Source organism: Daldinia loculata, assembly GCF_022478755.1.
Source record: "Daldinia loculata strain CBS 113971 unplaced genomic scaffold F4817scaffold_65, whole genome shotgun sequence".
Classification (NCBI taxonomy): Eukaryota; Fungi; Ascomycota; class Sordariomycetes; order Xylariales; family Hypoxylaceae; genus Daldinia; species Daldinia loculata.
This window is the reverse complement of record NW_026054919.1, coordinates 74590-102588: the sequence shown is the minus strand read 5'-3', so window position 1 is coordinate 102588 and position 27999 is coordinate 74590. Positions and strand designations below refer to the sequence as shown.

The 27999-nt window shown below is 45.8% G+C and overlaps 7 protein-coding genes across 7 annotated transcripts; 4 read left to right on the top strand and 3 right to left on the bottom strand.

Moving 5' to 3' along the window:
- The first annotated feature begins 873 nt into the window (after nt 1–873).
- F4817DRAFT_349552 (uncharacterized protein) lies at nt 874–3442 on the top strand. Its single transcript, XM_049304838.1, has 4 exons — nt 874–1120; nt 1291–1833; nt 1955–2089; nt 2140–3442. The coding sequence occupies exons 1-4, from the start codon at nt 1061–1063 to the stop codon at nt 2998–3000; spliced, it is 1599 nt and encodes a 532-aa protein (XP_049155248.1). The 5' UTR covers nt 874–1060; the 3' UTR covers nt 3001–3442.
- A 3432-nt stretch (nt 3443–6874) lies between these two features.
- On the top strand, nt 6875–8759 carry F4817DRAFT_349547 (major facilitator superfamily domain-containing protein). The gene is made up of 5 exons (XM_049304837.1): nt 6875–7210; nt 7268–7374; nt 7430–7604; nt 7659–8431; nt 8489–8759. The coding sequence occupies exons 1-5, from the start codon at nt 6961–6963 to the stop codon at nt 8552–8554; spliced, it is 1371 nt and encodes a 456-aa protein (XP_049155247.1). The 5' UTR covers nt 6875–6960; the 3' UTR covers nt 8555–8759.
- Nucleotides 8760–9554: 795 nt separating this feature from the next.
- Nucleotides 9555–11179, bottom strand: F4817DRAFT_349543 (3-beta hydroxysteroid dehydrogenase/isomerase family protein). The gene is made up of 2 exons (XM_049304836.1): nt 10750–11179; nt 9555–10681 (listed from the first exon to the last, which is right to left on the bottom strand). Exons 1-2 carry the CDS (start codon nt 10943–10945, stop codon nt 9855–9857), a joined length of 1023 nt encoding a protein of 340 aa, XP_049155246.1. The 5' UTR covers nt 10946–11179; the 3' UTR covers nt 9555–9854.
- A 2349-nt stretch (nt 11180–13528) lies between these two features.
- F4817DRAFT_251641 (thiolase-like protein) lies at nt 13529–15262 on the top strand. The gene is made up of 4 exons (XM_049299173.1): nt 13529–14161; nt 14222–14642; nt 14700–14916; nt 14974–15262. Exons 1-4 carry the CDS (start codon nt 13647–13649, stop codon nt 15102–15104), a joined length of 1284 nt encoding a protein of 427 aa, XP_049155245.1. The 5' UTR covers nt 13529–13646; the 3' UTR covers nt 15105–15262.
- Nucleotides 14698–20341, top strand: F4817DRAFT_349523 (acyl transferase domain-containing protein). The gene is made up of 4 exons (XM_049304835.1): nt 14698–14904; nt 14958–15024; nt 15126–18999; nt 19051–20341. The coding sequence occupies exons 3-4, from the start codon at nt 15421–15423 to the stop codon at nt 20191–20193; spliced, it is 4722 nt and encodes a 1573-aa protein (XP_049155244.1). The 5' UTR covers nt 14698–14904; nt 14958–15024; nt 15126–15420; the 3' UTR covers nt 20194–20341.
- A 525-nt stretch (nt 20342–20866) lies between these two features.
- Nucleotides 20867–22889, bottom strand: F4817DRAFT_349519 (uncharacterized protein). The gene has a single exon (XM_049304834.1). It carries the CDS (start codon nt 22194–22196, stop codon nt 21228–21230), a length of 969 nt encoding a protein of 322 aa, XP_049155243.1. The 5' UTR covers nt 22197–22889; the 3' UTR covers nt 20867–21227.
- Nucleotides 22890–25728: 2839 nt separating this feature from the next.
- Nucleotides 25729–27827, bottom strand: F4817DRAFT_349514 (aquaporin-like protein). Its single transcript, XM_049304833.1, has 6 exons — nt 27272–27827; nt 27176–27213; nt 26754–27091; nt 26616–26692; nt 26470–26566; nt 25729–26416 (listed from the first exon to the last, which is right to left on the bottom strand). The coding sequence occupies exons 1-6, from the start codon at nt 27352–27354 to the stop codon at nt 26021–26023; spliced, it is 1029 nt and encodes a 342-aa protein (XP_049155242.1). The 5' UTR covers nt 27355–27827; the 3' UTR covers nt 25729–26020.
- Nucleotides 27828–27999: the final 172 nt, after the last annotated feature.

Here is a 27999-nt window from a genome sequence, read left to right as displayed (position 1 = left end):
AATAAAACTAACTTGGAAAGCTGTATGCCATGAGAGGCTTATATGAGTTTCTCAATAACCGTCGGTAGTCAGATACATATTGGCGATGGTATAAAGGTTCTCGATACCCTATAGTGTTATTAATACAAAGGAAGTTCATGTATTCACCGTCCCTCATTTGTTTCTAACTAATAAAGCAATCATAATAGAGACCACTGGCAACTCTGCTCCCCGTAGTAAAACTGTCGCCTAATCATCGCTTATTTTATCTTATTCCTACTCTTAATTGGCCTCTTTCGATGAGATCAGGGCCTTTGCGCGATTTGAAAAAGATGACCCCATTACTCAGTAGGTAGCCCTAGTCCGGCAAGAAAGTCCATGATCTCAACATATTCCGTATAATAAAGATTGAAGTAACTAGGGAGCAAAAGCTTAAGTTAATTCGAGCGGGGCGGGCTCCGGTGTGACATCATTTCAAGGGATGAAAAATATACATAGCTTTCTGATATCATTAGGACCTCTCGTCTCCACCACAATCATGGGGATTCTTTATTAAAAATACCAAGGGATCAGTTCTCACATAGCGGTCATCACTACCATCGAAAAACTACTTTTAATGATTTACATTTCCGTATACTTCCGTACACCGAGCCAAGCCGGCCTAGGCGTGTGGGTTCCTTGCTCCGAGCTACAATATCGCTACGGAGTATCATTTAGTGCAAATATGCGTTACAATGTGCATATATGCATTTAAATGGACTATGATAAAAAGGTGATAGACACTAGTACTTAGGTACCTACGGATTTAGCTCAGCATTCCGGACGGATTAAGGTTCAACCTTATTTAGCTCCCGTCTCATGCAGTTCGGCTCTTGCCGGTTTAACCTTAACATTAAGCTTACGGCAGCTAAGTTAACTATGTGGAGTTCAAGTTTCAAAGTTTGGGTCCCGCATATTGCGCATAGAAACCACATCATCATCCACTCGGAATAGTGTCAAAATAAACGACACGTCTTATTAACAATTACGCGATTCTTGAGCGCCTATATCGACTATACTCTTATACTCTATCAATCTACACATGGTTGGCGTCGCAGGGAAGTCGCAGGCTTGCAACACCTGCAGACTGAAGCGATTGAAGGTACGCGATTAAAAGCACATGACGTAATCAACACGGGTGTCGATCCGGTTGCTTTGATATTCCAGGGATGAACTTCCAAGCCTCCAATCTTCAAATCTATACCATTCTGCTAAACTCGTTAGCATTTACCTTGGTCCTTGGTAGACTTTGCTGACGTCACCCCCTGGTAGTGTGATATGACACGACCCTTTTGTTTAAAGTGTATCAAATCAAAACGACAATGTACTGGTTATGGTCGAGATCTGATCTTTGTCAATCGGACTCCTTCGTGTCCGTCGACCACTGCGATGTCGGTATTGTCGGAGCTCAGAGCGCAGGAGGGGCCGAAAAGCGCTTCGCCTAACCCTAAAGCAGAAGCAACCTTGCACCAACTGTTCTCTGAGTCTTCGCACAATTGCCGTGAGTTTCGAATGTACGCTGTCGAGCTACTGGAAGCTATGTATCTCCCAAAGCAGTCGGTCTCTAGTGAGGGAAGCTTTTCATGGGTCTACCATGTAACAGATCTCAATGAGCCTAGCAAATCACTCGATACCGCCCTCTTCGCATTCTGTCTCGCCCAGCTCCATGTTACTGGTACAGGAGGCCCTTCGTTATATCAATGCCTTGACCAGTATAACACTGCCCTGCAGCATCTTTACTCCGATTTAGCCGACTCGGAAAGGAGGTTTCGAGAAGAAACATTGGCCGCTATAGTGGTACTGTCGACATGTGAAGTACGTATAGAGGATAACTTGAAGCACCCTAGCAAGACTAGTCTTTGAGCCCAGATACGATCTAATATATCTCAGTACCACACTTCCTTCTTGACCACAGCATTACTAACAAAGATTATAGCTCTTCGTGTGTCCTGCAGAAAATGGTTGGAGTGTCCACGCACGCGGTATTGCAGAGATCCTTCGATTGCGTGACCCGGGAATGAAGAGTACTCCAGCATGGCGGCATCTGTTTTCGCGTATGAGGATTGTCTGCGTAAGTATAAGGAAGGAAGTCTTCCAGTATATCTTCTAACCATCTAGCAGACCCTGGAAGCTCTGACGAAGAGGCAAGCACAAATTCTCGAAAACGATATATGGCGACAAATCGTAACTGAGTCAGGGTTAGCCGTGGCTCTTGACGAGGTTTATAGGATGATTGCCGACTTCCCCGGCATTCTTGAACGAGCAGTTGCCCTCCCTTCGATTAGCGACCAGAGTGTTCTTCTAAAGGAATCTGCTGCAGTTACGCAATCAATATTAGCCATGGTGGAGTCGGTAGAATCGTGGCACGATGGATTCTGGAAAGCTTCACCAACTCCTCGATCCTGGTCTGTACCAAGTCGCGCAGTAAATCCGGCCGATGCCGACCCTTCAAACAAGATCTTCCCGTTCTGCTTTGAGTTTGAATCACTCAGCGTCGCAGTCCCTGTCGTTATGTGCTGGTCGGTCAGTACCCAGCTATATAGCACTGTTATCCAAATACATAGCCTTGTTCAAGCAAGGCTAGGCCGGCAGATTGATCTCAAAGATCTCCTGTCTCAAGCTGGTGCTACAGTGATAGATGCAGCGAGCCCGTCGGAATCTCCAAACCGGATCACTCTATTACCCAATACAGGTACTGGCCGTTCGATACAAGATATTCAAAGCGAGGGGACAAGGATGGCGCGTTATGTATGCCAGTCAATGGAGTATTTCCATCGAATAGAAATGGGAACATATGGCGGCCACGCAACAACCTATCCATCTTGGAGCGCTCGGCAGTATTTTCGGCTTCATCCGGGCCACGAGCGGGAATGGCTATGGATACAGAATATGCACATGATGGAAGGTCCCAATACACGTTGGGGACTGTCGATGATGACATTTGCGGACATTGCTGAGCCATTGGGTGGCTGGTCAAGATAGGGATCGAGTAGAATCTCACCCAATTTTACTATGTATAAAAATTGTGATTCATCGAATTACCTAGCACTAGTATACCCCTACGAGAGATGCAAGCGACGCCGAAGAACCTTGGCTGACAAAAAGTGTTTAAAAAGTATAGGAGTTCTTGGGGTATAAAACACGAGTGAGTTACGGCGTTAGTATGAGAATCGAGTCGCAACACTTACCAACTTAAAGTATTAAATACCATTTCATTAACTAAGCGCAATGCTTCTAAATACTTTCTAAGCCCTTGGACCCCTCTAACCTAACCATCCTAGTAACCCATGGTCAGGGTTCTTCGTACTTCAACTTAGGTACTTATACTTCTCATTTTCAACTCATATTTTCATAAATGGTAGTCAAGTGATTCACAAGTAACAAGTAGTATAGTCACTATTCCGACAATGTTATAAAACTTCACATAAAATAAACTTTTATAATTTACATAATAGGTACCTATCTTTAGATGTTCAAGCTTTTAAAACCAGTGATTAAGGGACTGTTACCAAACACAGTATGAAACATTCTAGGATGGAATGTGTAGGTGTATCAGTTAAGCTTTCCCTCTTATTCCTAGATACGAACGACTTTAGCATCATCACTATACTCAAGGTACCTATCATATCAAGATCTCGGAGAAGAGATATTATGTTAATTCTCCAAAGTGTAAGTATTACGCTAGTTAGTTACACCTAATTAACTTTCGTCATATCCCCACGACCTTTGGTATTAGGATATATACAGCTAGGGTTATTTTTATACTAACATCTAACTTAAAGAAGTCGGTGAAAGGCTAGGTGACGAATCTTGTGAGACAGCAAAGTAATATTTCCGAGTCAAAGTGAGTATAATAGGAATACTAGTACTACATTGTTTAAGTTGTATGATAAATGAGTCCCAGCTGGCTACTGGTTAGCTACCTATTCAAGAACACCTTTTCCGAGTGTCTCATTTTATTAATAGCTAAGTCACGTAGTCAAGCAGTGCTGAATCGCTCTTGTGTAACAACCAAGAGTCACTGTCTCTAAGGGACTTGGCCAAGCGCCTCTCAGATCCTTTCAACATGTGACCATGGTTAGCAAAAGATCGACACTAGGATCACTCGGGATCCTAATCTTCGTTGGAGTAGTGTGTTCATGTAAGCCGCTGTGTTACAACGATATTGTTACCCCATATGACTTTCCGTGGTACTGGAGTGTATTAGGAGTGTCTCAGACAAGAACATGCACAAGGCCCGCAGAGTATTGTCATACGTACCTAGGTACCGTAGCATTCAGATTACGTGAAGACTGCTTTGTTTGGGAGAATTCCTACTACTAAAAACTCGGGATATATATGCCGATGATGACAGCTGACGGCGGCTGACCTAGGTACTTAACAAGTATTAATTTTCTATAGAAAAGTATCCTAATACAACATTGTAACTGAACTTTCCTTATCTTTGTCTTATATGCAGTTCGATTTTACCAGACTTGTAAGGTGTGACTATTTTATCTTCATATATGTGAGTATAGGTGGTAGCTATATCAATCTTAAAGTTTGGACGTTTAATGTTTATATTCAATTTCCCATACAAGTTAGGTAGTAAGCCCATGTTTTTAATTTGAGTGATGCTATTTGTAGATTACCGTGCCGGTCCTACAACGTAGATTACCCCACAAAACAGGTGTATACAAGTGTTGACTAAAATTATTGTAAATTGATATCCAATAATTCTACCTTACTGCACTTACAAAAGTTCAATATTTTCAATGATAATAATAGATATTTACAAATCTTTTGACATATTTGAATTCCTTACATTTAAACTAATTGATTGATACTAAATTTGAAAGAATGCGACCGTGTTTCATAGTGCAATTGAAAAAGTAATCTACGAATAAGAGGTACTAATCTGCAAATAAGGCTATACTCATCTGTGAATAGTGGCATGTAATCTACGGATAAGGCCAACTAATCTTATATTTCTCGGCCACAACAGCATATTTAACAATAGTTACTTATATAAACTAAATCAGCTTAATAAAGCCAATCTAATGATATTACAATCGTATAGTAATACCGTGTTTTGGTCAAGATATTAAGGAGTGACAAGAAATAGGTAGTCGGCCTGGCAGGCCTGGCGGACCTGGTCAGGTGACCTACCTTGTAAGAAACGTTCCCACGATTTTAATACATCAATACATCAATACATCAATTAGATCAATTAGATCAATTAGATCAATTAGATCATTAAGAATATTGTCAATATAAAATTAGCAAGCATCGGCCGCATTCTGAGAAGGTTACGAAACAGAATGGGGCCATGTCATTTTACTAATAATTTTGGTTGCCAGTTACTTACACCTGTTCTGTGGGGTAATCTACGTGGAAGGGCTGTCATGGTAATCTACAAATAGCATCACTCTTTAATTTACATACACTACGACTTCGTGCTTATTTGTAAGCCGTGTTCTTCATCTCGGCCTTCGCAATGAACTTCGCCATGCGCCTAAATGCTTTTAGTTAATCATCGCCTCATGATGCCGTGAGATAAGACAATGCACCGCCTTTACTTCGTATCAAAGGGTTATTACTTGCGGGGTATTATATAATAGAAAACTTGTTATGAGACCAAAGTACCTGTAATGAACCTTGAGTGACCTCTTCTTGGTATCTTGGCATCTAAATTTGATACCTAAAGCATACGGCTCTTCTTAATTGGATACCGTAGTTTTTCCTCGCCCCACAGATCTGGAAACTTCTTCAATCTTCCCAATACCAAGGTAGGAAATGCTTCTTTGATAAGCTAGGAACGGCAAGATGATTCGATGGCTGAAATCAAGACTACGTAAGGGCGCAACATGCATCCAAATGTGGTAATCGGATAATCTAGATTGCGCAGATCTCATAGGGCACGGAGTCACGATGAGTGATGTAGAAGATAACTAAGGCATCAGATGATAAATGGGCGATGCGGTCAACGGCCATTGCTGCACTCTATGTAGAAATCTACGAGGGGTTGAGATGTACAGATCAATTCTTAGGAGATGCATACGATGGTTGGTATGTCGTGTGTTATCGTGGTGGTATGATATTGAGAGGGGGGTTTAAAATGCATGAATACTAAATCCCAAGAACTGGCTGGTGGCGCTGGTACTGCATTAAGTACCTCCCAGATACATGTATGGATCTAAATTGCAATGAAGGATCTGACCTTTCGATAATCAGCAGCCTTCCCGCAAGCTGTCAGTACTTTAATAATCTGACAGCATCAAGACGCGCGCAGGGGTCAGAAGTGCCACCAAGTGATACCCGGAACTGATAAAACTGTTACACAACGCTATAATTGCGGCACGGTAATTACCTACGGTTTATAGACCTTGTCATGCCACGTTGTAGCAATTTGTGAACTTTGTTTATAATTCATTAAGGTTGTGTCGCATATATGTGCATACCTGTTAAGCTTGTTTATATATTTAAGTAAGTAATTAAGTATAAGCCATTGAAAAGACTAATATGCGGGAAGTATTGAAATAGTATAGATTGAGTTTTACCTAATCTCGTCTGTTTCGGAATGTTTTTAATTGATCTGCCCTATTTGTTGGCATGTACCTATGTATATTCCGTAATACCGTAATAGGCCTGTAGGTCCATATATCTGCCGCATATTTACAGCACCAAATGCGGCTCTTGCCTGCGCCAAGATCTTACAACGAAAAATGATGCTGTATAGGGATTAGCATACTTATCTGCGCCAAGTATTCTTTCGACGAAAGATGGTTCCCAATGAGGATTAAAGCGGTGTCCGAATATACTACATTTCTAATCCGTAATCATTTACCGATTATAAGTACGTGAGACAGGAGTCACTCTTGAAATTCCACACTTTGTCGACAATTAATTCCTCAACTCTTCCCTTACCTTCCCTTACCTTCGCTTGTCAGTAGCCAAGTCAAGATGAAGTCTAACGCGGATATTGAGTCTCAGGCCCCGACTGTCCTCGACGACTCGAGCGATCGCAAATCAGAAAAGTTCGAGAACGGCTCACCCGAGAATGGATATACTTCGGATCCGACGTCAGAGCGAGCTGAGAACACGCCTCCCTCTGGCCCTGATCCAAACGCGTTCCCGGATGGAGGTTTTGAGGCATGGTTCTGCATTGCTGGTGGATTTTGTACAGTTTTCTCCAGTTTTGGTTGGGTGAATTGTAGGGTGCCAATGCTTATGGAGAACTAATATAACATTTCGCTGACTAAGATAATAGGTATTGGTGTTTTCCAGGACTATTATCAAGCCAACCAACTCGCAGCGTATACGCCTAGCGACGTAGCATGGATACCGGCAGCAGAGTCATTCATGCTTTTCTTCCTCGTGGGACCATGATAATACGCCTTTTTCGTTTGCTCTATTGCTAATCATTTCATAGGGTTTAATTTCTGGCAAAGTAGCTGACAACTATGGCCCTCGATGGCCACTGCTTTTCGGATCCATTCTGCACGTTTTGGGAATGATGATGATCTCGATATCTAAAGAGTACTACCAATTCTTCCTTGCCCAGGCCATATGCAGTGGAATTGGAACCAGTTTTCTATTTTATCCTAGTGAGTAATATCTGCATAACTGCGAGGGCGAAACCTGTAGTTAACAGCGCTTAGCTATTGCTGCGGCTGGGACTTGGTTCAAGAGACACCGAGCGTTAGCATTCGGTATTATGGTCTCTGGATCTAGTCTCGGCGGTGTGGTGCTTCCAATCATGGTCCAACACTTGATTGTAGAGGTCGGCTTTGGATGGGCAATGCGTATTGTTGCCTTCCTAATCCTTGGACTTTTGATCTTTGGCAATATTGCCGTCAAGTCCCGTCTCCCCCCTGTCCGAAAGCCCTTCACTATTAAGGAATATTTTGTTCCCTTTACCGAGTTACCGTTCCTACTTCTCGCCGTTGGTTCCTTCTTTGTCTACTTCGGCGCTTTCCTCCCGTTCAACTTCATTATTGTTGAGGCGAAGGAATCAGGCATGTCGGCCGACCTTGCGAACTATCTTGTTCCAATCATTAATGCGGCAAGTATTTTCGGAAGAATCTTCCCAGCTCATCTTGGAGACGTATATGGAGTCTTCAACGTCTGCATTATCTTCACGCTTTTCTCTGGAATCATCACTCTTGCTCTGTGGCTACCAGCGGCCGCGGTTGCTCCAATTATCGTCTATGCGGTGCTGTACGGATTCGCTTCGGGATTAACTCTGGCGATCATCCCCGCACTTGTGGCTTCCATATCTGATATCCAGAAGTTGGGCTTCCGAGTTGGCACACTATATGCTTTCTCCTCATTTGGTGCCTTATTTGGCAGCCCTATCGCTGGAGCCATTGTGACTGCCCAGGGCGGCTCTTATTCTGGTCTCAAGATCTTCTGTGGTATCTCACTGCTTGTGGTAAGTATATCTAATAAAATTAAACAATAACTACGTCCAGATGGCTAATGTTCGTAGGGTGGCGCGGCCATTATTATCTCGCGTGTTATATTGGTAGGTCCTGGACTGCTGGTCAAGAAATAAGGATTATGTCCAGATCTGCATAGGTTAGATAAGGGACATTTGGGGTAGTCCTCATAAAAGACGGAGATGTAGGGGAGAGTTAAGGAATATTTATTTTACTACATTAAAGCGACATATATCCAACTAGAGCATAATAAGGCTTAGGGTAGAGGGCTATGCATATAGGGCGGCATAGTATAATTTAAATTGTTTGGAATTTAGTTTACCTAGTGGCTTGTACATGAAAGTGACCTACTAATGCACATCATTGAGGGAGCTATGTATGTCCTCAACTGCCAGAAGAGCACAATTTTTGCTTGGTAAATTCAACACTGGGGTGTGTTCAACCAGAACGCAATAAACTGCTGATACCTTACTTTATGAGGAAGGTCCCTTTGTTGCTTCAGCCAATAACACTTTGCATATGTTTTGTTCCCTTCTAGCACTCGAGGGCAGAACGTTGATTACCAAACGAGGAGGTAGATCAAAGGTATATCCACATTGCGCAAGTTTGGTTTGTATAAGTGGTCTAGAGGAGTCGAATCCTGTTCAGGGGATGCTTAGTGAAAGCCTATGCTTCCTATGCTTCCGAGACCCTAGTCAAAATAAGCTGTGCCACGGCTGTACATATAACAGGAATCAAACCAAGACACTCAAACTATGTACGGAATATATACTTCATTGATCAATTATTTTAGATAGTACGACTAATAAAACGATGTGGTTTTATAATATATTTGTCTCTTAATTGTGTCCCCTCTGGTATATTAGGTACTGAATGAACTATTTACATGTAATTTTCGTACTTTGTTACTTTGTTATCGTTGCCTTTTCTTTACACCAATTCTCCACTGATATATGTACCCAGGTACCGTTCTGTAGCACACGAGGTTTGCCGGGATTTGGTTATAAGGCTAGCAGGGATCTACAATGCAGTCAGCCAGGTCGTACATAGCCTAGACAGGGTTATTAAGTGCAGGCAGATGACAAATAATATACGTAAGCCACATAAGTCCCTTAACTTCAACCTTACCGGGCTACCTCATAGGTACGCCTAATTGCACGTACGCGTCCCATCAAGGTTGTTGTATACGAAGTCTTAGAACGACGCCATCGCTTCACACTAGGTTTTATCATAATTTATCCCCGAAGTTTAACCTATTATTACTGCTAAAAACCGATCTAATGCTAGCACGTTTTTTTTATACATACATACAGATTGTTATCAGATTCTTGACTATTTCGAGCTAAGACATGGAGGGGTAGATTCTAGAAAGTCTAGAGGTAGGCTATATGAATTCGTTGCAGAAAGCTACCTATCTTACAGTAGCCCCTTGATGCTATCCACAACACCCACAACGGATTCCTTGAATGTCCTGTACTTCAAGCCAAGAACCTCAATACTCTTTCTGTTGTCGTACCCATTCACTCCTGTAGCAGGTCTCTCACCAGGCTTCAAGGCCTCGCCAACTGGCATCTTGTCCTTGTACTCGGGATATTCTTCGCCTATAATCTGAGCGGCTTCGGCATTGCTGTAGTTTCCTGCAGTAACTAGGAAGCGCTGGCCTGCTGCCTCCGGTTTCTCCAAAGCTCGGACGTGTGCCAAAGCCAGGTCTCGCACGTCCACGAAAAGATAGTTGACCGTGGGGGGGCAAGGGGTTGTGGGGCTACCTTTGAGTAGGCTCACGAACCGAGCATTGCTAGTGTTAATCGAGTCAAGGGAGGAGAGTGCGTGAATGACAGGGCCATAGACCATGGGTGGGTTGATAGTGGTGAGGGCGAAGCCAGGCTTTTCATCCTTGACGAAATCCCATGCTGCCTTCTCGGAAAAGGTCTTGCTTGCTAGGTAAGCGAATGGGGCACTTGAATAAGCCTGCTCCTCGGTGATTGGGTTCCAATCTACTTCGCTGTAGACATGTGTCAACGGCTTGCCATAGTCGACCATGGCCGCGTACGAAGAAGTGATAACCACGCGCTTCACTGTGGGGGCATGGGCCTTGATGGCCTTGAGGATACCAGTTGTACCGTTAATGGCCGTGCTGATAAGTTGATGGATTTCATCACGTGTTTTGGCGTTGAAGTGGTAAGGGCTGGCACAATGAACCGCTGCGTCGAACGGTGGGTCCGATACTACAGCCGAATCGAAGGCTATTGGTACTATATCAGTATATTTTCTACAGTAGGTACTTATTCGTTCCGGGGAAGAAGTAACATACCTCCAGGCTTCTCGATATCTTCGACGACGACGAAGTCGAGTTTATCTTTGCCATATTGCTTGTGTGAGTCAAGGATCTGTTGACCTTTCTGTGCGGATCGAACAGTACTCACAACAGAGTAGCCATGCTCCAGCAGACTCTCTAAAATGTGAGCTGCGATAAAGCCTGATCCACCAGTGAGAAGTACACGAGTCATCTTTGCGTCGGAATGAAGTGTGGTTGCTGGTTTCTTCCAACCTGATGTTCTGATAGATAAGGGCTTTTAAAATACTCGAGGAGGGGAAGACGGTAACATCTGGACGGTCTATCATTCTTCTGTTGACGGAAGCATAATGCGAATACGGCGCGTAGGAAGCCGTCTAAGGATGAGACTTCCTTACGAAACCAAGATGTGGATTATACACTACGTAGCATTGACCGCAACTTGATGATAATGCAGGTGTTTAGCGTAGGATCACGTCTTACAATGCATGAGGGTAGCATCCATATCCCTGTAACCAAAGGGATTGACTTCAAATGATCCTTCTCCACTTAATAAAAATTATAAACGAGGTAATTGAGGCTGATCTCAAAGCTCGAAAATTGTGAAGTCTTTATCCCAGTATTCAAGTAGTTAAGAGAATTACAGATTCATGTTTATAACTATGTGTAATGTGTAAGCAATAGATTCGACGTGCAGAATTAAGATGATATACGGAATACGGAATAACTAACTAAATACTTTATTTAGATTAGACACACACTCTGCTAAGCATTGTGATGCGATATACTATACGACGGCGCCGGCCCGCTCCGTATTCCGATTTGCATTCGAGTGAGCTGGGCGTAAGCACTATAAAAACCGGGATGCTCGTCCTTTAAATGCAAACTACCGGGTATCACATCAAGTTAGCCACGAAACTAGCAACTGTATCAAGCTTTGCATTCCGTATTGGCGCTTCGAGAGCCGTGGGGGTGCCGGCATGGCATACATGATACCCCTACCGGGAACGGGCAAACGGGAAGGAATCACAGCATCTAGGATCGAGCTAATCAACATGCTCAAGGTTGATGATAGCAGTGCCCTCTAAGACTCAATAGATTCACCAAGTTGATTCGGGAGCCCGGGCGCTTGCGAATCCGACCTATCTGGACATGTAAGTTGGCTTGGCTAAGTTCAAAGAGAGGCTGAAAATCCATGATACGGAATAGCAAGCCAGGGCGGCGGGCGCACCAGTGCAACACCAGATTCTCAAAAGACCCATGCTGCAAGCCGAGACCGTGGCCGGGTGACATCGGCAAGGGAGGAACCGGAGGATGATGAAGACAGGGAGGCAAAAGCCGCATCTGCTTAGTCGTGGATAGGAACAAGGATTGTGATATAAGCTTTGGGAAGGATGTGGCGCAATATTGCGAAACAGAGATTTGCGAAACATGCCGCGATTACTATCGAAGTTGCGAGTCTCGGCTGGCTGTCATTTTCCGTTTGAGATAAACCACCGCAGGAACAAGGACAAAATCTTAACGTCATACTAGATATCGACTAGGAAGATAGGCCTAATGGGAATCCTACACTGCAGGCAGGGCTTGATTCTGCAGATACGAAATAGGCGCCGGCACATTAATGTATCAGGTAATCATGCAATGTACGTCGGTGGCACTATTCGGAATAATTAACCTAGTATGCAGTCCCGTTCGATCCTTACGGGCCTCCCCATTCCACACTATACTAACTGATTACGAAGCTATACTAGTATATCGTTCTGGATGAGGTGAAGGTGGTCTGATACCCGTTGAGGCTAAGGAAATAAGGAAATTGATTACGCACAGCTTGGCGATCAGACATGTGAATGGAAAGTCAGCAAGAACAACATGTGAGATGTTTTAATCGCAACGTAATACCTATAATGTCTATATGAGCCCAAACATGACATAAGCTTAGCAAATACATACATACCTAAGGTAGCTACCAAACTAATCTCACTATTGTAATATTTAGGTAAATATGCAAATATAACTTAATTGATTTTAATATTATCATAAATGACTTGCTGGTTAATAATATGGAACATGTATGTAAGGTGAGAATGTTCGATATAGTACAACTAGTCGAAAATGAATTAGGTACCTAGTAAGGTAACCCGAATCGCCGATGTTGCCATCAAGCTTACTATTTTCGCCATTATAAGTGAGATTCCTTAATAAGCTATAGCGAGTCGATTCGGAGTTTCAAATTACATACGCGGAGATATGGAAGCTGCTGTAGATAATATTTGCGAAGTGCCCACTAATACCTGTAAGATCCATAGGTAATCAGCACATCAGGACTCAACTAAGACTTAGTTTATACTCTTTCAGGAATGTGATTATAAGCTCCACCAATCAGACTTGACGGCAAAAGTACCTGCAGCTTCCGCTAAGCATCGGGATGATGGGATATCTTGTTACCGATTCTGACATCACGTCTAAGCCTAGCTCAACCATAATGACTTGTTGAAGGGATGGGATCGTGCAGGTCTTCTGGACCTTATCGTCGCAGCTCACGTTTCCCAAAACGTGTTCACTGTTGCGTTCCCCTGCCGATCTGCACGAGGGATGGACCTATCAGGAAGTTATCCGTGTAAGTGCTATCATCTTCAGCCTCGCAGCATAATGCGATATCGCAAGAAGGAAGACGTGTAGGCAGACGAGTCTCGGTATGTCTTGATTATAAAAAGGTCGAGAGGACTCATTATACTTGGGTTTTCTATCTTGAATCATTGTCTTCATTCACTTTCCAACAGAATCCGCCCTATAGGACAGGACGAGCGGACTGATACACCTCAGGCCTTACTTTGAATCGCTATCTTCATTCACTTCGAACATACAACTTGTCGAATTCTCTTTTTCAGATCGACAACACCGACAACACCGACAAAATGAGTCAACCAACAGGACGCTACATTGAGCCTGTGGCCATCTGCGGAATGGCCATGCGCCTTCCAGGCGGCGTCAAGACTCCTGAAGACTATTGGGATGTGTTGTACCACGGCAAGGACCAAAGGTCCCCAGTACCTCTCTCCCGTTACAACATTAAGGGATTCAACAGCGATATGGGCAAGACGAACACCGTCTATCAAGATCATGCCTACTTCCTGGAAGACGACCTAGCTGCCTTTGACGCTGGTCTATTCACAATGACCAGGAACGAACTAGAAAAGGCTGACCCGCAACAACGTCTACTCCTGCTCGTTGTCCGTGAGTGCCTGGAGAGTGCGGGTGTAACTGACTACCGGGGTAGTCTTACAGGCTTCTTCGTTGGCACCTTTTCAGAGGATTGGTTACAGACACAGTCCAAAGAAGAAATGCACCCTACTGGGTATGTTCTTACAGGTCATCTCGACCCGATGCTGGCAAATCGGGTTGCCTTCGAGTATGATCTTCGTGGCCCTGCGTAAGTCGACCCTTTACCAATGATAGACGAGCTAGTTTAGGTACTAACAACATTATAAAGCTTTGTCATCAAGACAGCATGTTCCTCCTCCATGATTGCACTTCACAACGCAGTTCGATCTGTTCAGAACCGTGACTGCAATGCTGCAATCGTGTCTGGATCCAACCTGAACATGACACCCATAACCACTGCTTCTATGACACAGGAAGGAATTATGTCCCCTGAGGGTTCGTGCAAGACCTTCGACGCACGTGCTGATGGGTATGGACGTGGTGAAGCAGTGAATGCTATCTACATCAAGCCGCTATCTGATGCCATCCGAGACGGCAACCCGATCAGAGCAGTCATCCGGAACACTGGTGTCAACCAGGATGGTCAAAGCACTGGTCTATTCGCTACCAGTATCGTGGCGCAAGAGGCACTGATGAGAAAGGCATATGTCGATGCGGGTCTGGACCCGGCTGAGACTGCTATGGTTGAGGTAAGGGTCGACTATTGGTAATGCTACTTTAGTGATCTAACTAACATGTCTCTTCAGTGTCACGGAACCGGAACCCCAGTAGGAGACCCCGTCGAGGCGATCTCTGTTGGAAATGTCTTTGGCCAGCCCAATGGTATCTACATTGGATCTGTCAAGCCTAACCTTGGTCACTCGGAAGCCTCAGCGGGTATCTCGAGTTTGATGAAGGCTGTCTTGGCCTTGGAGCACAAGATTATCCCTCCCAACATCAAGTTCGAGGTTCCTAACCCCAGAAGTGAGCTTTCCCGTCTAACTACGTCAACTCTGAAGGCTTACTCTAACATATTCGTAGTTCCATTCGAGGAGAAGAAGATTTCCATTCCTGTGAAGCCTATGCCTTGGCCTAAAGGAAAGGCATACAGAATCAGCGTGAACTCCTTTGGCATCGGCGGTACCAATGCCCACGTAAGTTCGCTCCTCTAATACAACTCCACCTATACTCACAAATAACTAGGTTATCGTTGAATCCGCCGAGCAATACCTCAAGGATTTCACCAAGTCTCGGTTCGGTGCCGAGCTTGCTCTTGTCTCCGCCAACTCTCAGGATTCCCTGAAGGCTGGAATTGAGAACCTCAAGCAATACGTTTCAAACAACTCCGATCGTCTACCTGACATTGGATACACCCTTGCTCGACGCAGGGAGCATTTCAAGTGGAGATCATTTTCGGTCATCTCTGATGCGGCTGCGGCGACCTTCGCTCCCCCTACTAACAAACCCGCCAAGAAGCCTACTGTTGTCATGGTATTCAGCGGACAAGGTGCACAATGGCCACAGATGGGTCACGACCTGATCAACTCGTACCCCGGATTTAAGGAAGATGTGATTGCAATGGATGACATCCTACAGAGCTTGGGCGATCGCAAGCCGACATGGAGGGCTATTGAGGAGTTGAGCAAGCCCGCCGGCGAGAGTCAGTTGGGTCGTGCTGAGCTGGCCCAGCCTCTATCCACAGTTGTTCAAATTGGTATTGTTAATGCGCTGAGGCGCCTTGGTGTCCGCCCGCAGGCCGTGGTGGGCCACTCCAGTGGTGAAATTGCTGCAGCCTATGCCGCGGAGGCACTCACACTACGCGAAGCTGTTACTTCGGCTTGGTACCGTGGCCACGTCTCGAAGCAGTCCACTACCCCTGGTGGAATGGCTGCCATCGGTTTGGGCGCTGAAGAGACACGAAAGCTCCTCCCTGAGCGAGTCGTCGTTGCCTGTGAAAACAGCCCTTCAAGCACGACCATCTCAGGTGACGTTGATCAGCTACAGACGGCATTGTTTAACATCAAGTCCGCTCTGCCTGATGCTTTCGCTCGCGCTCTCAAGGTGGAGATGGCTTACCACTCCCACCACATGGTGGCCTTGTCGGACGCGTATAAGGCATGCTTGAACGATGAGTTCGCCAACTTCGCTCAGGACCGAGAGACACTTGAAGTCCCTCTCTTCTCCAGTCTGAGGGCCAAGAAGATCACCGACGTCAAAGAATTTGGACCGCAATACTGGGTCGACAACTTGACATCCCCTGTCCTTTTCAACTCTGCTGTCCAGATCATCACGGAAGAAGTTAAGAACCCTCTTTTCCTCGAAATCGGTCCTCACTCCACCCTCCAGGGACCCATTCGTGAAATTTGCGCCAGCCGCAACGCGAAGTTCGAGTATGTCCCGACCATGCTGAGAAACAAGAACTCCACACAGTCCTTCCTGTCTGCAGTAGGACAACTCTACCAGCAAGATGTCACCGTCGACTTCGCCTCTCTGTACCCATCTGGCCAGGTTATTACCAGCATTCCCAAGTACCCCTGGTCTTTGAAGGAGACTTACTGGTATGAGCCAAGAATATCCAAGGAGTGGCGTCTTCGTCCGTATGGTCACCACGAGCTTCTCGGCCGCAAGGTTGCTGAAAGCACCACGCTTAACCCTTCATGGAGATTGATACTTGTCACTGATCATGTTCCGTGGATCACCGACCACAAGGTCCGTGAAGACACTGTTGTCCCTTTCGCTGGTTACGTGGGCATTGCAGGTGAGGCTATCCGGCAATTCACTGGAATCCAGACGGGATACGGCATCAAGAACACCCGAGTTACCACAGCGTTGGTTCTAGGCGAGACACCAAAGGAGATCTACACCTCGCTCCGACCGATCTCAGGATCTGACTACTTTGAGTTCATCATCGCATCTCACAATGGAACGACCTGGATTACCCACTGCGAAGGTTTGGTTAAGGCTATTGACGGTGAAGCGCCAGCAGCTGAGCAACAAGCTGAGCTTCCTCGAAAAGCTGATGCGACCAGATGGTTCGACACCTTTGCCAAGGTTGGCTTCAACTATGGCCCCAAGTTCCAGCTCCTAAGCGACTTGTCTGCCGCTACAACCACCGATGCTGCAGCTGCATCGGTCAACACCACTGAGGAGATCATGAAGGGACCATTCCTCTTCCACCCCACTACCATGGATGCTTGCTTGCAGCTTTCCATCATTGCCGGGTCAAAGGGTCTGCCGCGCAACTACACCGAGCTTAAGGTGCCTACCGAGATCGAAGAGCTAGAGGTGTACCGTGGAGCATCATCCATGCGAGCTGTGGCCCAGAGCACGGCCGATGGCTCGGCTATGAATGTTGACTGTGTGGCAGATGGTAAAACTCTGCTGCGCATCCGTGGTCTTCGCTTCACGCTTCTGCCTGACGAGGACGCTGGTCCTAAGCACCACACCGACGGTGCCTACCTTGAATGGCGCCCCGATTTCGATTTCAGGGATGAAGCTTCTACTCTCGTGAAGCCCCCGTCCGACGAGGCTGCTACCCGCCTTTTGGAAGAGTTTACTCTCCTGTCCATCTTGGATTCCGCTGAGCGTATCAAGGGCAAGTCAGCCACCAACGGCCACTTCGAGAAGTACGGAAAGTGGATCTCTCTCAAGGCTGACGCTGCCGCCAGCGGCAAGTCGCCAGTTCTTGGAGATATCTCCAACTTCCTTTCCCTGTCGAGCAGCGAGAGGGCTAGCCTAATTGCTGACAAGTATGCTCAACTGAGCAAGATCCCCTCAAGGGCTCCTTATGCAGTCGCGATCGGACAGATCCGTGAGAACATCGAAGGACTGTACACTGGTTCCGTGGATGCCGCACAGCTCCTGATGGAGAATGATATCCTGTCCAATGTTTACACTGCTATCAACTTCGACTATGCCGGATACGTCAGCGCATTGTCGAACTCCCGACCCGCTCTTCGAATCCTCGAGATTGGTGCCGGAGCAGGTGGTACTACTGAAACCATCCTGTCCCAAGTCGTCCAGGACGGCAAGCTTCCTCCTTACTCGGTGTACACATACAGCGATGTTTCGCCTGGTTTCTTCCCTCAGGCCCGTGAGCGTTTCGCCAATGCACCCAACCTAGAGTACAAGGTCTTTGATGTCAGCAAGGACCCTCTTGCACAAGGTCTTGAGGCTCACTCATACGACCTTATCCTGGCCCCCTATGTTGTCCACGCAACTCCCTACCTCAAGGAGACCTTGAAGAACCTGAACGCGGTGCTGAAGCCGGATGGCCGACTTCTGCTCTCTGAGCCTGCAACCATCGGAAGCTCGCCTAACTTCATCTTCGGAACTTTCTCATCGTGGTGGTCTGGTGAGGCTGATGGTCGTGAATGGGAGCCCTTTGTTTCCAACGCCCGTTGGGACGAAGACCTCAAGTCTGCTGGATTCACTGGCGCAGACAATGTTGTATACGACGCACCACTACCATTCCGATACTGGTCGACCATTATCACGCAGCCCAAGACCACTTCGAGCGAGAAGAACGCTCCTGTTGTCTTAGTCACCGAGAACAGCGAGAGCAAGCTGACTTCCGAGCTGGCTGACGGATTGTCCAAGTATGGCATTGATGTCGTCAAGAAGGGTCTTTCGGAGGACGTCGCCAACGAGCACAATGTTATCTTCGCTCTGGACCTTGAGAGGCCATTCTTCGAGGACATCTCTTCCGAGAACTGGACCATCTTCAAGAATCTGCTCAAGAACGCCGAATCGATCTCGTCACGAAAGCTGCTCTGGCTACTCCCCCCTGCGCAGAAGAACACCAAGAACCCCAAGTCTGGTCTGTCGATTGGTCTTCTACGATCCATCCGTGCAGAGCTCGACCTGTCTCTGACTACTTTGGAGGTCGACCCGGCTGAGTCCGACCTGGCTAGCTACATCGCTAATGTCTTCAACAAGGTTGTTGAAGAGGACCTCTCCCAGTCCCTGCTCCCCGACAGGGAGTTCTTGGTCGAGAACAGCACAATCAACGTTGGCCGATACCTACCTTTCTCTATCTCTTCCGAGGTGTCCAGCAAGGCGCAAAATGTAAGTCTAAATCATACTCAAGACTGGAACAGGCAACTAATTATCCGACAGGGCGCTACTGGCGAATTGAGCTTCGACCCTGAAGCTTCTTACATCATCACTGGTGGTCTCGGTGGTCTTGGAAAGGCCATTTCCTCATGGATGGCTGAGCGGGGTGCTCGTTACATCACCGCGATCTCCAGGTCTGCTGGTCGTTCCGCCGAGGACAAGGCATTCATTGCTGAGCTGAAGAGCCAGGGATGTGTCCTCACTCCAGTTGCTGGACCTATCCAAGACTTCGAGCTCGTCAAGTCTGCCGTTGCGCAATCGCCTAAGCCTGTCAAGGGTGTTATTCACTTGGCCATGGTTCTTCGGGACGCTCTTTTCCCTGAGATGACACACCAAGAGTGGACTGAGGGTCTCTCGCCCAAGGTTGATGGTGCCTGGAACCTCCACAACGCTCTGAAGGATGCATTGCTAGACTTCTTCGTTGTCACCAGTTCCATCGTCGCTACAATCAACGTCCCCGGTCAGGCTAACTACAACGCCGCCAACACTTTCTTGGAGGCTTTCACCCAGTACCGAAACGGACAGGGTCTTGCCGCATCTGCCATCGCTGTCAGCCCTATCGACGACATTGGTGTCGTCGTTGGCAACGACAAGGCTCGTCGCAACCTCCGCTCTAACGGTCTTCAGTTCCTTACTGAGCGTGAAGTCCTCGAGTACATTCACCTCGGCATTCTGCACCGTGGCCCCTCACCCATTATCATGGGTCTTCACTCCGACACTCACTTGGAGGACTCTGGCAACCACGTGGCTTGGAAGAAGGACCGCCGCATGGGTCTTTACCACAACATTCCCAAGGAGGACAACGCCGACAGTAGCTCGGGTGAAGGCGATGGTTTCCGCGAGTTCCTCGCCAACGTCACCGCCAACCCCAGCGAGCTCGACAAGCCCGAGAGCGCCGAATTCCTTGCTCTGGAAATTGGCAAGCGCGTCTACTCATTCATGCTTAAGCCCATTGAAGAAGTTGACGTTTCCGTCAGTCTAGTCGACGTCGGACTTGACTCGCTCATGGCTGTTGAACTGCGACGTCTCTGGACCCAAATGTTCGGCACGACCATTAGCGTGCTGGAAATTATGTCCCTGGGTGCATTGGAGAACTTCGGTAAGCTTGCGGCCCAGGGCCTAAAGCAGCGACTATTGGAAGGTTAAGAGAACCAATCGGGTTGGATAACTGTGGCGTCGAGGGGTGTATAAGTCAGTTGTTGGGAGGTTTTACGAAAGCAATGTACGAAAAATTTCCGATAGATATTTCTTATGAGTGTGCATAGGATCATCTAGCTGTATAAATATTACGAATCTTTTATAAATATTTGTTTGACTTTATTCATAATTCTCAGTGATATGCTGAGAAGTACTAGTCTCAAAGTTGTAAATGAGAAGAATCTTTAAGTATAGGTAAACTCCATTTAATCACAGTAGAATGCACCTCTTTAAGCTAAAACTGTATAAAATATGATTTGGTATTTTAGATCTACCGAACTTGTACAAGAGGTACGTGATATATGCTGGAATTTAACAAAATGTCATCGTATTTATTCAAATTGTACCTACATTTTATATACCCCGGTATGTAAGGTAGGTGGTACGCACTGTGCTACGCCACCAACATACCTGTGATAAGTAGAATTAAATTTGACAAGAGTAGGTAGGTACTCGTTATACAAATCACATCAATACGGGTCTACTTGCAGTAACTTGCCCAACTGATATCGGTGTTGAGCTTTATGTAAGATTGCTTCTGTTAAAGAGGCCCTTGCCTCGACCTAAGTTGAGATCAACTCGTAAGTGTTAGGTATGTAAACCGCAGACACACTATCATCATGCCATATATACGTGTAAAACAACATCGTGTGTAAATATACAACGGTATCCCAAACCGTCTTGCTCCCAAACCCATTTCTGTTATTAAATCCTGGTAAACAGTTCATGTAGTTGAAACAAACCCACGCAGCCTTTGAACAGCCTGCAACCACATACCCTAAACGCCAAGTTGAATGCCAATGATGGTCCTGTATACCGGGCCCAACCTTCCCACAAACCGATGGACCGATGGACCGATGCTATGCAATTCCCTATTGTCGCCGTGACCCAACCGCTAACAATGCCTGCCTCCTGCCTTGGGGTATATATAAAAGGACGAAGATAAACCAAAAATTCATGAAAGAAAATAAAATAACCCGAAATCATGTCGCCGTTGAGCTCGTCGGAGTCGTCGATGCCGGATTTATTGTAGAATCCTCCTGTTGTGTCTCCTTTGGTTGTGTCTTGGGCCTCCTTCGCATCCTCGGTGCGCTCTTCCTCATATTCTTGCACCGCATAGCCGTCTCTAATGATGTTCTGTATTTGAGATGCCCAAGTTTTCTAATTCCATCCGGACCGCTAGCATCTCTCAGACTTAGAATCTCACTGGGAGCCTGTTCGTCAGGCTGCGTACAAATTCCCTCGTCGACCTCTAGTACCGTGTTGTTATCGTATGGTATTCGCAAACCCCTGCGACTGGCGGGACCGGCGGACGGCGCCGGGTCGGCCGAAGAGGGCAGTCGAGGTGCTTGAACTAAAGCAACTGGTCTCGATATATGTACGTTGCATTGTTCTTCGTTTTCGATCATGTTCGCCATTAAGTCTAGCCTACGAAGGTTTGAACCCCGACTCTGAAGGCTCATCTCTGGCTGTTCCTGTTTATCTTGCGTGACGATACTAGAAGTGAAGTTCCCATCCATAATGGGATCGCCAGGTGGATTCGCCATTCTCTCGTAGTGTTGGGGCGGTCTTAATTCTGTTATGTACTGATCGCTCGGAGGTTCGGTAAGATTACTATAACTAAACTCGTTCGAAGGCTCAGATATGTGTGGCGGCGTTTGTATTTCCATTTGCATTGGCTCTGGGTTTATTGGTAAGCTGGAATTGGCCTGACAGCCTCGCGACTCCATTGCCGATGCAATTAGCGATTCCCGCACCAACGTTTGTTTGCTCATCCTTCGAACAAGACCTTCTATGCGATCGCCGTCTGAACGGGCTGGACTCGCTGCCGACGTTGACATGGCAGGCGAGGAATCTTGGTATAGTTTACTTTCCGGAGACGGCGACGGGTCATCGTCATCTAGTGGGATGTCGGAGTCCATCTTCTGGTTGGAAGCGAAAGACCCGGACATGTTTCGATGGGCGAAACATCTGGAGAGTAGAAAAGCGGATAGAGATGGAGAGACGTGGGACCCGATTTCCAGCGAAAAGGTCGCTGGGATTTAGTAAATGATACCCAAGCACGACTCGACCGATCTTCGAAGCTTGATTTAAGAAGAAGCCGGTTCACGCGCTAATGTAAGACCTAAGGGCAAACGCCACGGCGTGTTTGCGTATCTAGCTCGTGGCCGAATATGCCTACCTGGGATCCTTTTTTTCCTTTTTATCCGATAGTATGTGTAGATTAGACATAGAACGCAGTATAAGACAAACACTCGTCGAGTAAATACACTCGTGGATAATCAGTCAAAACAAAAGCATAGATTTAGTTCCGAGAAACTGGGTATGACGAACATGGCGTCAGTGGTGCCCAGATACAAAAAGAATGCAGAATCGAAATCCATACATTACCTGTACTAGGTTACATACCTATGTATGTATTCCGTAGGTATGTATGAGGTAGGTAGCAGCGGAGCGGTGGCGAAGGCCGGGGGCGTCCAACAGCTTAAGCCGGTAAGGAAATGAACCACACCCTTGGGATTCTGGGTACATACATAGGTACTGCCATAAGTACCATACCGGCAATATGTGGTTTTGAGATATCATATTTTGGGGGTGGAATGATTCTTATACAAGTTATCCTTGCCTATACAGGAATGGTTTCTCTGATTGGACCAATATATTATTGTAATATTAAAAAAATGAAAGTGTGGGTAATAAGGTTTAACAACGGACCAATTGTCAACAGCACTAGTGGACTGGCCACCCACTAGAGCCGTTAGCTCAATCAAAACACTCCCGCATTAGCGGGGATGTTGTGGTAGGGCTAGGAGCCTGGGGTTCGAGTCCCAGGCATCCTAGCTTTTTTGATTTTTAAGCTTTTTTGAGGTCATGTGACTTAAGGCCCACTTATTCTAGCCAATCAAAGCTTTAGATTCTAAGGAATCATTCTTTTACAAGGAATGATTATTTTTAAAAGAATGATTATTTCGTAAACTATCGTATTAGCCATAACAAAGGTTAGAATGAGAAATATGATTCCTAGAACCCATACACTGCCGCTACGGTACTATGCCTCTCTGCATACCTAGGTAGGTATGTATATGTACACGGTATTGTACATGTGGTTCTGGTCTGGCTGGCGATCTGCGCTGGATCATTGCCGTTTGATACACGTGCAACCCTTCCTCATATCGAGTGACCTTAAGAACCGCTCGACCGGGCCTAGTGTCCAAGTACCTGGATATTAGGCTTATTAAAGACGCACTAGCAAGCTATATCGTATATCTTCAATTGGGACAGTTGACCGAAACCAAATCTAAGTCGGGACAGTAGAGACAGCAGGGACAGCAATCATCCAGTTATCCTAACTACCTATCTCCCTGTAAGCTCCCTGCTGGTAACTTGCCTAATCCCACTCTGTAAAATGGGTCCTTAAGACAAGGTAAGACCTGGGGGTCGGTAAAGTTGCCTATACGAGAAACGCAAAAGCACGTTGTACTCGGGTAATGGCATGCCTGCGACCACAGATCGCAAGATGGGCGAACCATTGTACACATACATAGCGTAGCGGAGAGAGTATCCGCTCCTTGGGGCATTAATACCTCTCGAGACATAACTCTAGACCAATTAAAATAGAAAGAAGAAACATCTGATGTGGCGCTTTTCCCGTCCAGCTGGAACGAAGGCGGGGCATACAAAGGGAGGGCGAGCTAGGCGAAATGGAAGAACTACCGTGTGGATTTAGATAAAATCCGAGCCTTTGTCACAGTCTCCGATCGGCGATAACTGTGAAGCCTTATGTTTTGATCAGGAGGATTCTGGATGGCGATATACTACTACAATATACTACTACAATATGTAAGTAGTATTATACCGAATATCACACGTATCAATTTACTTTTTCCCATGCTTTCACTTTGAGCCATGATCTAATTTGGGAGCCTCCATCATTCAAACAAGAGGCATTAAAAAAAGATGACGCCTATGTCATGAGATTCCAATTATGTCCAGCTGCAGCTTGTGGTGGAGGTAATATAGTTGGTGTCACTCACAACTTGACGGATCGAGCTCTCCGAGTTGGTCCCGAGAAACAACGTCTACATCTGCATACACTAAGTTAGGTACCTACCTAGAATGCATTTTATTGGGGTGGTGCAAAACGCGCTTAACCAAAAAGCAATAAGATAAACCCTCAACTATCTTGCAACATGCCTTTTGAGATATGAAGGGAAGGGTATGAGGAAATGTTTTGGCCAGTCTATCTTTCTTATAATCCGTACAAGCGTAAGAGACAACGTGTCACAAATATACAAGACAAGGTTGAAATGATTGAACCTACATATTCCATAAGTGGTTGGCACTAAAATAAACGCCCGTCCCGGTGTTCTGGGTCATGGATGACTAGTGTAATAGCAGAATTACATAGGCTAGCCTCATTAAAGTGACGTATTGGTCGAAAATGTATCAGGAAACCCATAATAAGACCCGAGGAGGTGTCACGCCCATATAACAAGCTGACAAGTCACCCAGTCGATTACAACTATGTATCGCCATTATCCTTTACCCAAAGCCATGGATAACAACCTGTCAACCACTCACTGGATAAACTCATCGGATCCAGCACCACAACCGTGGAAACCCGTCGGTAGTATTGGTAGTATTGAGCTGTAATGAGTTGCAAGCCACTGTTTCAAGGCATAAATGACAGGCGACAGTGGCTGCAGCTTACTTGAGCGCAGTGCGACAGTGGCGCATCACGTTGCTTAATGAAGCTCCTTACTGGATCCAGCAATGTCTTAGCTCTAATTAATTGCAATGGCCCGAGCTCCTAGACGTTACGGAGTATCCACCCCCTTGTTCCCGAGCCAGTGGTTCGGGACGACCGCCTTTAATTAGTGTATGCAGGAGCCAATACCAAACGTCTAACTAGGCGTAAAGCATATCCCAATACAACATTATACTCCTCTCTCGGTATTGCATCCGCCATTCTCAGTAGTAAGCAGTAATGTTGCGCCGTTTCACAAATTTTCAACGGAACGACCGATATCCTACATACTACAGAATTTTCTAGAACTCGCTCAGTCAACGATTTGCTTTCTTACACGAGCTAGGATTTTTATGCCTACAGGTGCTTAACCGTTTACGCCTAGATAGGATTTCACTAGATGCCCAGATCAGCGTATTATTTACAGCTGGGCATCTTGGCACCTGTTCTTTTAAACAGTGCTCGGATTTTAAAAGCGACAGCCGGATCCTTGTCCGGATCGGCTAGGAAAACGGCATTACATTGCAGAAAATCTACTCTGTACCCGTTAGAGAACGCTTTGACTAAGCGTCAAATAAACTCAATAGGAAACATGAAGCATATCTTAAACTCAGCTTGTTTATGCTAATATTGTTAACATAGATGGGAAGAAGTGAATGGAAGCCAAACTATGTAGCCGTGTTTTTTAATCTTATGACATATAAGTACCTAATCTAAATAGATGCTTCCAAGACGTCCGTGTAACATCTAGGCCAGAAAATAGGCCAAATGTACATCAGTTTTAATACATAACTTATTGGTAAATAGTCCTGCCAGATGAATTGACAACCCGATAAAACTATAGCAATATAAGTGTTAGTTAAGTTGAAAGCAAACTCATTCCAACTCACCCTGAGTTTCGTTTGAGCGTGAGGAAGGTTACTGTTCCCCTTCTATATCTATATCAGTCATTCCATCTAGAGTTGAGTCTCCGTCTGGGAACGATTGCTGTTTAATACCGTAATTATTACCATCGCTAGCAATGCTTTTCTAAGTGTTGCCGTAATTATTATTTCTACTTGTCTTGTTTTGTAATTCGTTATTAGATCCGTTAAACCCGGCCGTTGATTCTGGATCGCCGTCCTGCGGCATATCGTAGCCCGTATCTTTATTCGTAATCCACTGTTTCCTCGACCCTCCTTGGCTTCCTTCAGTTCTTCTTCTTTCCTCGGCAGGTCTTACCAAATCGTCGTCGTCGTATTCAGTGTTGGCCCCCCTATTCTCTTCTTCGTCCACTTGCCGCTTCTTTCGTTCTCCACAGATTTTCGAGCATAAATTATTAAGCCCTAAACCAGTACTGTTGATGGGGCTATCCCCAGTGTATATGAACATGTCATACGCAATAGCCCCGCTTATAGTAGCAATAAACGGTACTACAACAGGAATCTAAATTATCTTTTAGTTACCAATACTTCCCAGGTACCTAAAGAAATACTAACCCAAGAGTATGCGTCAAAGGCAGACCATGCGTTATCATAGCCGAGGATGGTTAACCAGATTCTTCCTGTAAGATCGCGAGCTGGATTGATGGGTGACCTAAGCATAATCAGCTCAAGCGAAGTAATAAAGTTGGAAAGAGTCTAACCCAGTCTCCCAGCCGAAGCTACTTATCATTACTATGTTTAGAAGGAACAAGGCCAAAACGAACCATCCACCTCCTTTCTGGAAATCAGGTAAGGCAAAATCAGACATAAATACGAGAATCAAAGAAGCATATTCTTACTAGATGAGCCCCATTTTCGTCTCTCATTGCGAACATACAGAACATAACGACAAAGTTGGCAATATATTCGGAAAAGAATTGGCTCGCCTTGGGCACAAACGATGCGGGAAATGTGCAGAATATCTTGGCGCTAGACGTTTTACTCGGGGGGATGGTGCGGATCCCTCTTCCCTCGTAGTTATCAAATGCGGATATATAATTTGCATATACTACGCCTGCAGCACAGAACATCCCGAGCAACTGAGCAGCGGCATATATCGGAAAGCGTCTTAACGGTAGTCCTCGAAAAAGACAATTGGTAAGTGTCACTGCCGGGTTCAAATAGGCACCAGAGTCACCTGGACTTTAAGTAAGCAGCTATACATGATTTGGCGCAAGGCCACTGAAGTTATTGATCTAGTTCAGGGGTTGTGTAACTATACCTGCAACGTATATACCAAAAGCAGCACCACATGCCCAACTACACGCTATATAAGCTGGTCTGTTGGAGGCTGTATTCATAACGGTGGGCGACGTACCCGAAGCAAATGTTAATCCAACTCCCATACTCCTGATTGCTAAGGTAGGTTTGGGCAAGAACGGAATTTCCCATCAATACCATGATGAAGCAGCCCCAAAATTCGAGCAACGGTTCTCTGAGTATTAATCGTATCCTACTCCACACGAAATGCTCTGGATGGGTGTTCCCAGGGCTAGTAGTGCAATCTCCGTCTAAGCCAAGGCGTTGTCGTTGGCGGTTGAGTCTATCGCAGCCATACTCATCTGTCTCATTATTGTTGGACAGGAGGTAGGGACTCCTGCAGAGTATGGCCTATCACTTCAACAACCTGATCCTCGTAAGAGGCTCTAAGCCGCTGATGATGGCACTATACTCTGACTTATAAATACGAATTCAACTGATCAATAAACGAGGGATAAAAGGCAATAGGATAGAATCAATATAAACTAAAGGCTAAAAACAACTGTATAACTGCTAACTGAAGGATGATCTAGAATGAATGTGTGTGTGTCTCTGATCTGAGAGATGAGATGATCCTAAGACCTTTATATGATCCGTGAGGCTAGAATTACGTATGGCGTACGCGGGGTATACATATATGTACTAAGTGTCTTCGTACATCGAGTCTAATGTCTAGAGTAGACTCTGCAACATAGCAAGGTATCCCGAAGAAACCGTAGTTCGGGATATTTTGCCCCACATCCGGCCGAACGGCAATGCCGGAAATGTAGAACTCCTAGGGAATCT

Coding starts and splice junctions, on each gene's coding strand:
- F4817DRAFT_349547 (XM_049304837.1), top strand. CDS start 6,961: ATGAAGTCTAACGCGGATATTGAGTCTCAGGCCCCGACTGTCCTCGAC. Junction 7,375..7,429: donor CATTCATGCTTTTCTTCCTC/GTGGGACCATGA, acceptor ATCATTTCATAG/GGTTTAATTTCTGGCAAAGT. Junction 7,605..7,658: donor CAGTTTTCTATTTTATCCTA/GTGAGTAATATC, acceptor AACAGCGCTTAG/CTATTGCTGCGGCTGGGACT.
- F4817DRAFT_349519 (XM_049304834.1), bottom strand. CDS start 22,196: ATGTCCGGGTCTTTCGCTTCCAACCAGAAGATGGACTCCGACATCCCA.
- F4817DRAFT_349552 (XM_049304838.1), top strand. CDS start 1,061: ATGGTTGGCGTCGCAGGGAAGTCGCAGGCTTGCAACACCTGCAGACTG. Junction 1,121..1,290: donor GCAGACTGAAGCGATTGAAG/GTACGCGATTAA, acceptor ACCCCCTGGTAG/TGTGATATGACACGACCCTT. Junction 1,834..1,954: donor TGGTACTGTCGACATGTGAA/GTACGTATAGAG, acceptor CAAAGATTATAG/CTCTTCGTGTGTCCTGCAGA.
- F4817DRAFT_349514 (XM_049304833.1), bottom strand. CDS start 27,354: ATGGTATTGATGGGAAATTCCGTTCTTGCCCAAACCTACCTTAGCAAT. Junction 27,092..27,175: donor TTTTGGTATATACGTTGCAG/GTATAGTTACAC, acceptor CTTAAAGTCCAG/GTGACTCTGGTGCCTATTTG. Junction 26,693..26,753: donor ACGAAAATGGGGCTCATCTA/GTAAGAATATGC, acceptor CCTGATTTCCAG/AAAGGAGGTGGATGGTTCGT.
- F4817DRAFT_349543 (XM_049304836.1), bottom strand. CDS start 10,945: ATGACTCGTGTACTTCTCACTGGTGGATCAGGCTTTATCGCAGCTCAC. Junction 10,682..10,749: donor AGATATCGAGAAGCCTGGAG/GTATGTTACTTC, acceptor TAGTACCAATAG/CCTTCGATTCGGCTGTAGTA.
- F4817DRAFT_349523 (XM_049304835.1), top strand. CDS start 15,421: ATGGTATTCAGCGGACAAGGTGCACAATGGCCACAGATGGGTCACGAC. Junction 19,000..19,050: donor TGTCCAGCAAGGCGCAAAAT/GTAAGTCTAAAT, acceptor ATTATCCGACAG/GGCGCTACTGGCGAATTGAG.
- F4817DRAFT_251641 (XM_049299173.1), top strand. CDS start 13,647: ATGAGTCAACCAACAGGACGCTACATTGAGCCTGTGGCCATCTGCGGA. Junction 14,162..14,221: donor TATGATCTTCGTGGCCCTGC/GTAAGTCGACCC, acceptor AACATTATAAAG/CTTTGTCATCAAGACAGCAT. Junction 14,643..14,699: donor CTGAGACTGCTATGGTTGAG/GTAAGGGTCGAC, acceptor ATGTCTCTTCAG/TGTCACGGAACCGGAACCCC.